The following is a 12,319-nucleotide window of genomic DNA, read 5'->3' on the forward strand; positions in this document are numbered from 1 at the left end:
CTCGGTAGCAAGGTTGAGGAGGATAGGAGGGCCAAGCTTGTGTGGTGCACATTTATCTATTATTACCTGGGCAATCATGGATAATTATGGTGTTAACTAAAGTGTAATAAGTTCATTATAGTCTAAAGAATATCATAGTAGTGAGAGAGCATTGTGTTTGGTGGAGATAACATTGTTCTGAGTGAATTGATGTGTGGCCTTTTGTATGCACCTGGACGGAGAGCACACATTTATTATATTTTTGTTGTTAAATATATTTTGTTGTAATTTTAAAACTGTGTTTTGATTAAACCAGTTTTAATGGGAACAGGGGTGTTGAAATAAACACCTGTCAGCTGTCAGGGGATTGTTAGCCAGAAATAAGGTATGGGCCTGTGTTTAACTTTTAATCTCTCTGTTAACAGAAGCTGTTATTTCAGAGTGTCCTCTGATATAATGGGCCTATGGGCTGACTATACATCCTCTAGTGAGTCCTAGAAGAGGGTGTGAAGGTTGTAACACAGTCCAAACCAAACTCAGAATATATACTTCACTGGTAAGACCCGTTTTGGTATAAGGAAGTGAATCTTGGTATGATAATGACACTTTATCCAGAAGATTCATAACTTTCGAGAATAAGGCATTGGGAAGAATCTTGAACGTGAGATGGCATGATCGTATGACAAACGAGACGATAAGAGAAGCCAACACGGTTTTATGCAGGGGCTCTCCTGTTTAACACAATTGCTCAAGGTATTGGATATTTTAGATCCACATTCTGGAACGGGGTGGTAATATGATGTAGTTATATATAACTATATGATTGGGAATCCAGTGTAAGACGACTGGGCGATTTTGTCTTTGGAAGTCCTGTAGCTGTGCGAGGATCGAGGTTATGATGTGGACGTTGTCTCTTGGTTGACTGTGTTGCAGCGCCTGCATGGCCGTTTTCGAGTCCGTGTGAATTTTGATGGACTTGTTGTGTTGTGTTGCAGCGTGTTGTAGGGCCTTTGAGATTGCTACCAACTCTGTTTGTAGGGTGGAGCAGTCATTAGAAAGTCTCCATAGGAGGGTCTGACCTTGGGTGTAAAAGGCCGCTCCGGATCTATGATGTTTTGGGTCCACCGAGCCGTCTGTGAAGTATGATGCTGCATCAGCCGGTGTCTCGGTGGCTATGGCTTCCAGAGTTATTCTTTTGAGGTCCTCCTTCTGGAGGTTGGCTTTGCTATCATCTGGTTCGGTAATTTTGAATATGGCTGGTGGAGGGCTCCATGGTGGTGGAACTACATATTCCCTGTCTCGTATGTCTTGGTTGTTCTTGACGAGTGTTTCTGCTTGCAGGTGCCCCATGACCTCGCTTGCCTCGTGCGACCAGGTGGCCCCTCGCTCTCTGTGAGGTGGAGGGAGGCACTGATTCCCGTTTTGGCAGCTGTGGGCTTATCTAATCTACACATTTTGGCGAGGAGACCGGCTGTCACCTGCTTGACTCGTACTGCCAGGGGTGGTACTTCAGTTTCCATTTGCAAATTGCAAATTCTGGTCCACATGGGTGCTCCGGGCATGGTCCTGAGAGCATTATTTTGGATAACTTCTAGCTTAGCTATCTGGTCTTCTCTCAGTCCAATGAGTGCTGGAGCACTGTAATCTACCAGCGATCTGATGGCAGCCGTGTAGTAGGCTTTGAGCACGTGTACAGTATGTTCGCTCCTGCGGCTGTGCTGGTGAGCGACCTCATTGTGTTGTGTTTGCTCTTCGTCCTGTGCCTGAGATATTCGAGTTGCGGCTTGAAAGTGAGTTTCTGGTCGAACCAGATTCCAAGACACTGGTGGGTGTTGGTCCAGCCTACCGGCGTGTTTTGTATGGAGAGCATCATGTCTGGTGTGTCTGTGCAGATGGCCATCGCTTTCGACTTGGCTGGATTTATCTTGAGTCCAAGTCTGTTGCACTCCTCTTCTATAAGTTGGAGTGCATGTTGCGTGTTGGCAAGTCTGTTTGCTTCTCTTACTATGAGCTGTAAGTCGTCTGCATAGCAGAGGAGCTTGGCTGTTTGTCTGAAAGGAAGTCTGACTAGATTTTCCATCAGGACATTGAACAGCGTTGGACTGAGGATGCCTCCTTGTGGGGTTCCGTTTTCATGGACCCTGAAGCTTGACGTTGCCCCCTGAAAGCGTACTCTTGCTTCTCTCTGTGTGAGATAGTGCTGGATCCACCCCAGCGACCTCCTTTTGACGCCTTTTTCAGCTAGCGTCGTTATAATGGCCAGTGGATTTGCTAGTTCGAAGGCCTTCTGCAGGTCGAGGAAGACCACCAAAGCTGGTTTAGTGACCACTGTGCTGAGTATCTCGGCGGTGTTGTTGCTAGTGCCGGTGTTCTCGGTGTAAGCAAAAATGTGAGGGTGTGGGCTGCCTACTTTCCACTTGAGTCGGTTGAGAGCCATTGTTTCTCCCGTCTTCTCTATGCAGCTGAGGAGGGAGATGGGTCTTGGTTTCTCTGGTTCTCTGGGCTTCGGAATGGGCTGTATATCTGCCTTCTTCCATTCCGGTGGAAGTCTCTGTGCTATCCACGAACCATTGATGACTTGTAGCAAACCCTCGTGCCCGGCTTCTCCGGCATGGGAAAGCATGGAGTAGGTTATCCTGTCGGCCCCTGGTGCTGTGTCCTTGCTTCGTTTTATCGACGTCTGGAGTTCTTGCTGGTTGAAAGGTCTGTCGGTGTCATAGAATATAAGAACATAAGAATGGAGGAAACTGCAGCGGGCCTATTGGCCCATACTGGGCAGTCCCATTTACACCCAACCCCTATTGCTCATACACAGTAAGCATCCAACCTATGTTTGAAGCTATCCAGCGTATTTGAGTTAATGATGATATTTGGTAACTTGTTCCATTCATCCACTACTCTGTTTCTAAACCAGTGTTTACCTATTATGCGCCTAAATCTAAATTTGTCTAATTTAAAATCATTGTTATGAGTTCGCTCCTGGTTGGATAGTTTGAGTACCTTTGTAATTTCCCCTTTGTTTAGCCCTGACTTCCATATATACACCTTTATCATGTCGCCCCTCGCTCTGCATTTCTCGAGGGAGTGCAAATTAAGATGCTTTAACCTGTCTCTGTACTCAAGGTTCCAAATGCCCGGGATTAGTCTTGTCATTCTCCTCTGGATTCTTTCCAAGGATTCTATAGCCATTCTGTAATATGGTGACGAGAACTGAACTGCGTAATCCAAGTGAGGTCTCACAAGCACAAGATATAATCTTAAGATGACCTCGCTAGTCTTGTAACTAACACTCCTTTGAATGAACCCAAGTACTTTATTAGCCTTGTTACGAGCAAAAACACATTGTTTACTTGGCTTAAGATTCCTACTTATCATTACTCCTAAATCTCTCTCGCAGTCGGATTTCACAATAGCATCATTGTTCATCTGGTATCTGGTTTCCCTGTTTACATCTCCTATACTGAGTACTTTACATTTGTCCACATTGAATTTCATCTGCCATTTTTCAGACCATTCGAAAAATTTGTTTAGATCTTCCTGTAATTTGCGGAGTCCTCGTCAGATATAATTACACGTCCTATTTTAGTGTCATCAGCAAATTTACTTATATTGCTGTCTGTGCCGATATCTATGTCGTTTATGTTTATAATAAATAATAAAGGTCCAAGTACTGAGCCTTGGGGAAGTCATCTTCACTATTGCAGGCCTCTTCAATCATCTGGAGTCTGGCCTGTCGCAGACGCCGTTGTGTCTCCTCCGCATGTCTCGGGAGGTTTTTCGTTGCTGCTTGGTCGGAGAACAGTTTTGTAAGTCTCTCGGCTTCCTCTTCTGGGTTGGAATGGGTTGGTGGTGGTGTTGTTGCCTTCCCAGATGCCCTTCGGATCTGGGCCCACATCTTGTCGAGGGAGGTGTGCTCGTTCAGTTCGGAGGACCACTTGAGCCAGCTTACGCTTTTGATTTCTTCTTTCTCTTCCCTGGTATCCTTGACTATTACTTGCAGGAGATGTCTGTTTGTTTCCGTGGGATGTCTTCTGCAGTTTCTTCGGGCCATGTTGAGTTCTTTCACCCAAGGACAGTAGTACCAGTAATCCTTGTACTGTTTTTGGAATAACCTCTTCTGCCGCTTGGTGAAACGCCTCGACCAATTGTTGGTGGAGGGTTGTCTCGTCCACGGGTGGTGTAGATTAATTTAGTCTTTTTCTCTCTTCTTTATACTCTTATCCCCCCCCCCCTCCCAAGTCCCGTTCTGGGTCAATGACTTGTGCCCGGGTGGGCTATTCTCCTTAAAAAAAAGTATTAGGTATAAGGTATTAGGTGTGAAGCCTAAAGGAAGAGGTTTTATGTTTCACAGTATTAGTCTTATATCGGTTTGTCCTGTATCAAACACGGGCCTCGCTGTGCAGCGTTGGGTTAGGTTAGGTTAGGTAATTTGATTAAGTTAATTTAGGCTCGCATCAGGGTGGTTAATCTTCAGGTGACATAAGCTCGAGGGACACTACCCATTAAACCTTTAAATGAGGATTTTCCTAATAGGGATCATCATCTTTTGTGTGTATTGTTATTACTGGGTTTAAATTGGTTCACATCTGGTAACATTTGTTTTGTGTCATATAAGACGGCGTTTACTGTCTTAACATAACCAAACTTACACTAAATTAGGTTAGGTTAATAATAATGCTATTAACATTTTGTTTATATTATGATTACCATTATACATTATAATTACTACATTATACAATACAATTATACATGGTCGAGTATATAAACACCAGTCTGAATCTACCTACAGAATATGTATTGAATTATCCTTCAGTGTATGAAAAACGTTGTATAATATTTTATGTATAACTTTGTATATGTATATTGTTGTTGCTTTTATGTATCATTTACAATACATAATCTCTTTCTCTCTCATTTAGTTTTCTTTCAAAATTTGTTGACTCATAGTCAATATCTGCGACTGTTCCTGGCTCTGGGGCCGAAGATCTCGTTCCCTGTACTACTACTACAATAAATAATAATAATAATACTCCCAGAAATTATCATTATTTCACTATTGTTACGGAAACACGTAGGTATATTGCCACTCTTTAGTAAGAACAAGATTTAGGCTTGATCATGAAGGTGGCGTTCTTGAGTGTGGTTCTGTCAGTGTACCACGTGTACCAGTTAATCCCTATTGTACTCTTCTGTTTCTCCAGTAACTGGCTGGTGGGGCTCACATAATGGCAAGAATTGTACCAAAACCCTCCATGGTGGGATAATGCGCAGTTGCCAGTTCCTGTAAGCACATCATATCCTGTTTTATTAACCCTGTCAATAATGAGAGCAACTTTATATATATATATATATATATATATATATATATATATATATATATATATATATATATATATATATATATATATATATATATATATTTGCTGATAACCACAAGGAAAGAAGAAAACACGAAGTTCCCAAGCGCTTTCGTGTAATTCACATCTTCAGGGGTGAGTACAGACTAAGGAGAAGTACAATACAAGGTGTATATATACAGAGGAGGGTGAGATCAGGTCCCCAATGGTCAGGTATTAGGTAATGACCCTACTAATCTTTAAAAAGCACCGCAACGGTCGGTAGTCAGGTCAGAGGGTAAGGTGACCCAACCTTCTCACCTGATTACAAATCGTCTTAATTACAAAATTGTCCAGTTTGTACATGCCATTACTCAAATTCATGTTGAATGCTTCGGTATGTTTAATGAGACTAGATTTTATGATGTTCCTACTATCAATTGAATTACAAGGTAATATTGACGAGGCATTATCCCAGTCAATGCAATGCTTGCTATCCCTCAAATGAACAAACAGAGCATTGGGAACTTTGTGTTTTCTTCTTTCCTTGTGGTTATCAGCATATACCTAGATCACGCGCACCTACAGTGACTTACTTGCATATATATATATATATATATATATATATTAGACTGGCTACCGCCGGACGATTTTATTCAGCAGATAGAGACCCCCAAGAACCCAAGAATTTAAAAATAGTTGAGTCATTCGGCCATTCAAACCTCCCTAACAAATTTTATCTACCTTCAACACTGTGGAAATATATAAAGGACACACACACACACACACTCACACACACACACACACACACACACACACACACACACACACACTGCTATTATAGAGAACAAGTATTTTAGAGAACGATGGTGACTATAATTAATGGTTTATGAATATACTGAGACCATCTATGAAGTGTATTTTAGTGAAGAAAATCTGTGATGTTAGAACTGACTGTCTCTATTGGTATGACTAGAGAACCTATTGCGAAATGTGGTGCGTCAGGTTAAGTAGGGTTAGGTTTGGTTTGACACTCACCATGTTTATCGTTATCTCTGTCGGAGGTGGTGAAGGGCATGTTGTCATGGTAACTGAAGGCATCCCCGGCGTCACCTGAGTACTGACCCAGGTGGAGGCGGAACTGACTGTCCTCGTCATCAACCAGAAACGTTTGGTACCTGACGGAACGACTCTTACCGTCCCAGTCACCCAGATCCACCTTCAGCACCTGCGGCCACCTGTACGTCAGGTCATGGAGCACAGCGTTACCTGTCAACACACACACACACACACCAGCGTTACTCCAACACACACCCTAGAAGGAACTATCACGGATATAGATGTGTTATAGTGACGTATTGGGTGTAGGGACCAGCCACTCAGCAGTGTGTTGTAGTGACGTGTTGGGTGTAGGGACCAGCCACTCAGCAGTGTGTTGTAGTGACGTGTTGGGTGTAGGGACCAGCCACTCAACAGTGTGTTGTAGTGACGTGTTGGGTGTAGGGACCAGTCACTCAGCAGTGTGTTGTAGTGACGTGTTCGGTGTAGGGACCAGCCACTCAGCAGTGTGTTGTAGTGACGTGTTGGGTGTAGGACCCAGTCACTCAACAGTGTGTTATAGTGACGTATTGGGTGTAGGGACCAGCCACTCAGCAGTGTGTTGTAGTGACGTGTTGGGTGTAGGGAACAGCCACTCAGCAGTGTGTTGTAGTGACGTGTTGGGTGTAGGGACCAGCCACTCAGCAGTGTGTTGTAGTGACGTGTTGGGTGTAGGGACCAGCCACTCAGCAGTGTGTTGTAGTGACGTGTTGGGTGTAGGGACCAGCCACTCAACAGTGTGTTGTAGTGACGTGTTGGGTGTATGGAATAGCCACTCTGCAGTGTGTTGTAGTGACGTGATGGATGTAAGGACCAGCCACTCAACAGGCAACAGCACTTACCAATCCAGTACTCTGTGTCTGGGTCACCGAAGCCTTCACGGTATTCTCTCCAGCCTCGGTTGAAGTTGACCTGTTGGTCCAGTGGGCGGCGGGCCAGTACCACGGTCCACCCTCCTTCCTCATCTTCCAGCTCACACCACACCTGCACGCCCTCCTCCTGCCTCCTGCATCTGGGAGCCAAGAACCAACTGTGGCAATGTTCAATTGTTGTAAAGCTCTAAAGCAACTCCTGCACATAGTGCGAACATTCCCTCGTACTGAGGTGAATCACAGCGGAGACACAAGGGGTGACTATATTAAACAGGAAGTAGTTACTCAATTATAAGTTTATCAATATTTTTCACTGTTTTGAAAAAAAAATGAATAAGTTATGATGTCAGCCAAAAACAAATAGTTCATATTTATAGAATAAGGAATATTGGATTATTTGGCCATAATCTAAGCGTTCGTGGGATAATGGTAGAGACTGGGATAGATTAATGGATATCAAAGTGTGTAGAGATGAGAGGAGACGAGCAGTGAAGAGTCTGAGGTGAGGTGAGGTGAGGAGTAGGGTACAGAAGACCTTCATTTGGGGAGGTAAAGTGAGGGGTCTCACCTGTATGGAAAGATCTGATACACGCCGCTGCGGGTGTTGCCGGCCAGCAGCAGGTCGTGACAGTCGCGGGGCCTGCCAGGGACACACACATCATATAGTTAATGTGTTCTGTTCACTTATGAAAATTTCTGAAGTGAGTTACACTTATCGCCTGGGACAAACTCTTACACAGACAAAGAACTCATTATTGTGGCGAGGTGTCATGTCGCCATTAAGTATAAGTTTTCACCCAACATCAAGAGGGATTCTTCAGCCCTAAAGCTCACCTGTTGGTGGGAGTGTTGCAGCTGTTGTCCCCGGTGATTGGTAGCTGTGGCTGCAGTGGCTGTGAGGGCGTCTGTTGTGGCTGTGAAGCTGTGTTGTCACCTGTAGAGAAGGATGGTTGCCGTGTCGCCAGCTGCCTCACCTCCTGCTGCAGCTGTAGTAGAGGTAACAGGACGGTGTTGATGGCGGCGCTGCACTGCTCGCCAGAGGTAGCAGTGTCTCGCCCACCCACATCCCTCATCTGTTGACTCACCTGCTCTAGTATTCTGCTGTGCCTCACCTGTTCGGTTTCTAGCAGGAGCAGCAGAAGTTGCATGGATATGTCACGGCGGAGAACACCCCCAGCACTCCCTGACACTTCCACGCTGGCCTTGTTCTCCTGAAGAGGTGTCAACAACGACTTGACATCCTGAACATGGTGGAGAGTATTATTGGTGACCGCCAGGAGCTGCTGTACCACCTCAGGACTAAGATGATGTGCCACACTCTCGTTCTCCTCCATGAGGGGCGTTCCGTGTGAAGGACCGAGTCTCAGCACCAGCAGTACCACCGCCAACACGCCTCTTAGGACCATCTTGCTCAATAATGTGACGACTCCCAGCCTCTGCCTTCACTTATATCCTCCACACCTCACAGTCGCCACAAACTGCACCTCAGGAAGATGTTGGCTCTGTTAAGGAGCACAATTCGTTCGTTCAGTGTGTGGTTTCTCCCAAATGTTTAAATATACATGTGTAGAATATGCTTTACAGTCACTCACTGTCTATGGGTAAACCAATAAACAGTGAGAGACAGAGAGAGAGCCTGAGAGATAAAGAGAAACACACACTATTGGACGCGTTGTCTGCCACGAACAAATAAGAACCAACAGACGAAAAATAAAACACAAGTTATTTTTGGTTTGTTTTCGTAATCGGGAAGTTATGAGCTGAGTTGACGTGTGTTTGTGCACGTGTGTAGTTCAAGAGGCATGGAGAGAGAGAGAAGTCAAGTGTGTAGGTCAAGAGGCTTGGAGAGAGAAGTTAAGACCACGGCGTAGTTTTAGGCTGAGAGAGAGAGAAGAGCTTTTAAAAGTTAGTTAATGATACACATGACATTAATAACAGAGGAGATAACAGGTACAATCATACAAATGATCGTACAAGTATGAAATTTTGTATGAACATTCGAGTTACTTATCACATCTTTGCGATTGTACATTCAAACTTCCCAGATGTCGCCTATTTTCCAAGATGGCCGCCATGTCTGCCCACCCTGCTGTCTATGATTGGCTAATTAGGTGATACCCGAGAATGAGCAATGTCAATGAGGGTGGTTCACGGCCTCTATGCTTATATGAATTATCTAGTGTTTTGATTTACGATGTTTCTTTATATCAGTGTTATTTAGTTTGGGTTGTTAAAACATTATGTAAGAGCCATATTTTGTTTTATAGGGTATAAGATGTAAGACTTTCGATGTATTGTATTAAGATTAGTTGGCAACTGAGCCATATTTGTGTGTTGGTGGTGATGGTCACGGCAGAGCAGCGTGAGCCACCGACTAAGCTGGTCCGCATGGACAACCAGGAACTCCAGGCCTGGTCTACTCACGCCGACGTGGGGTACAAGATAGCCTCCGAGTTGGGCGTTAAGTAATTGGAGATATTTGGACATGGAAACTTGCTCTGTGGATGTAAATAGTGTGATATATGTCGTTTTTACACTACGAGTTTCCACAAGGCCTTCCTCTCTGCCTGAAGGTCCTGTGACAACTGACAATGACTAACGAGCCACAGGTAACAGATATGACTAACGAGCTACAGGTAACAGATATGACTAACGAGTCACAGGTAACACATATGACTAAGGAGCTACAGGTAACAGATATGACTAACGAGTCACAGGTAACTGATATTACCCCAATAAATAAATGAGAAGTAAACATTATATCCATATGAACTTGGGTGGTGGGGGGGGGGGGCAGGAATCGATTAAAAAGAAATTAGTTCCCCCTCCCCCCCCACCACCACCTTTATCGTTTTAATTTGGTTCATATGTTTTATTTATTCTCCTTAACTAAAGTTCTACCACCATAAGACATATACATTACACACTTTGTTTCCATCTAAAGAATCACACACATACTGTACACTAATGGAATATTTCAACAAGCATGGTTAATACTTCGTTATAACAGCTACTACTTATTACATGCACTCATTAAATATTCACATATATGAACTTATGGACAGTAGTGAGAGAGTCGCCAGTGCACCCATATAAGAACATAAGAATGGAGGAAACTGCAGCTGGCCTGTTGGCCCATACTGGGCATTCCCGTTTACACCCAACCCCTATTGCTCATATAAGCATCCAACATATGTTTGAAGCTATTCAGCGTATTCGAGTTAATGATGATGTTTGGTAACTTGTTCCATTCATCCACTACTCTGTTTCCAAACCAGTGTTTACCTATTTCACGCTTAAATCTAAATTTGTCTAATTTAAAACATTTGTTACGAGTTCGCTGCTGGTTGGATAGTTTGAGTACCTTTGTAATGTCCCCTTTGTTTAGCCCTGCCTTCCACTTATACACCTCTATCAGGTCGCCCCTCACTCTACGTCTCTCAGGGGATTGCAAATTAAGATGCTTTAACCTGTCTCTGTACTCAAGGTTTCTAATGCCCGGGATTAGTCTTGTCATTCTCCTCTGAATTCTTTCCAAGGATTCTATATCCATTCTGTAATATGGTGACCAGAACTGAACTGCATAATCCAGGTGTGGTCTCACAAGAGCAAGATACAGTTTTAGGATGACCTCGCTAGTCTTGTAACTAACACTCCTTTGGATGAACCCAAGTACTTTATTAGCCTTCTTAAGAGCAAAAACACATTGTTTACTTGGCTTAAGGTTCCTACTTATCATTACTCCTAAATCTCTCTCGCAGTCGGATTTCTCTATGGCATCGTTGTTCATCTGGTATCTGGTTTCCCCGTTTATATCTCCTATACTGAGTACTTTACATTTGTCCACGTTGAATTTCATCTGCCATTTTTCAGACCATTCGAAAATTTGTTTAGATCTTCCTGTAGTTTTGCGGAGTCCTCGTCAGATTTAATAACACGTCCTATTTCAGTGTCATCAGCAAATTTGCTTATGTTGCTGTCTATGCCGATATCTATGTCGTTTATGTATTTAATAAATAATAATGGTCCAAGTACTGAGCCTTGGGGAACTCTACATGTGACGTTGCTCCAATGGGACTTAGTGCCATTAATGCTCACTCGCTGTTTGCTGTCCTGTAACCACGCCCTAATCCATTTAAGGATATTACCTTTGATGCCATGTGCTTCCACCTTTCTAATTAGTCTTTCGTGGGGGAATCTGTCGAAGGCTTTGCTAAAGTCGAGATATACCACATCATAATTGTGCCCCTCGTCCACCGATTCGAAAACTGATGAAAAGAATGTTAATAGATTAGTTAGACATGAACGTCCGCTTGTGAAGCCATGCTGGGAAGCATTGATCAATCGGTGCTTCTCCAGGTGATTTCGAATAGAGTTTGAAATGATTGCTTCCAGTAATTTGCCTACTATTGATGTTAGACTGATTGGGCGGTAGTTAGAGGATAGTGATCTATCCCCCTTCTTGAAAATCGGTATTACATTCGCTATCCTCCAGGATTCTGGTACTACACCTGTTTTTAAGGACATGTTAAACAACTTTGCTAAGGGCATACTAAGCTCTTCCTTACATTCCTTTAATACTCTGGCAAATATCTCATCAGGACCAGGTAACTTATTAGGCTTTAGTTTGTCTATTTGCTTACTAACATCGGTACTAGTCACTACTATCTCGCTTAATTTGTTTTCTTCACTATCTCTGAATAGAGTCGGTGCCTCGGGTATCATGTTTAAATTTTCGGTGGTGAAAACTGTTGAAAAATATTTATTCAAATTATTGCTCATTTCTCTGTCATTATCAGTGAGCTCGCCGGTATCTGACCGCATTGGTCCAATCTTTTCTCATGTTTTTGTTTGATACATTTGGTAGAATCCTTTGGGGTTTGTCTTTGCCTCCCTTGCTATCCTTACCTCATTATTCCTCTTGGCTTTCCTTATCTCGGTTTTAACCCTACTTGCCAATACCTTATAATAATCCCGGAGGTAAATTTCTCCACGATTTATCCTTCTACCTAAAGCTTTCCTTTGGCCAATGAT

General features: G+C 43.5%; 1 protein-coding gene across 3 annotated transcripts in view; it reads right to left on the reverse strand.

Moving 5' to 3' along the window:
- The window catches only part of LOC121869839 (techylectin-5B-like), a 29,938-nt gene extending 21,218 nt beyond the window's left edge, over nucleotides 1-8,720 (reverse strand). Inside the window, exons 1-5 of one of the 3 annotated variants that reach the window (XM_042371407.1) lie at nucleotides 8,120-8,719; nucleotides 7,854-7,925; nucleotides 7,256-7,443; nucleotides 6,354-6,584; nucleotides 4,660-5,260 (exon numbers count right to left, since the gene is read on the reverse strand). In XM_042371407.1, coding sequence (XP_042227341.1) covers nucleotides 5,070-5,260; nucleotides 6,354-6,584; nucleotides 7,256-7,443; nucleotides 7,854-7,925; nucleotides 8,120-8,691 — 1,254 coding nt within the window. In that variant the 5' untranslated portion in view covers nucleotides 8,692-8,719 and the 3' untranslated portion in view covers nucleotides 4,660-5,069. Of the gene's footprint in view, nucleotides 1-4,659; nucleotides 5,261-6,353; nucleotides 6,585-7,255; nucleotides 7,444-7,853; nucleotides 7,926-8,119 lie in introns of those variants that run through there. The other 2 variants (XM_042371408.1, XM_042371409.1) reach the window with 2 other exon arrangements.
- Nucleotides 8,721-12,319: the final 3,599 nt, after the last annotated feature.

Source organism: Homarus americanus, unplaced genomic scaffold, assembly GCF_018991925.1.
Source record: "Homarus americanus isolate GMGI-L3 unplaced genomic scaffold, GMGI_Hamer_2.0 scaffold22582, whole genome shotgun sequence".
In the NCBI taxonomy this organism is placed as follows: domain Eukaryota; kingdom Metazoa; phylum Arthropoda; class Malacostraca; order Decapoda; family Nephropidae; genus Homarus; species Homarus americanus.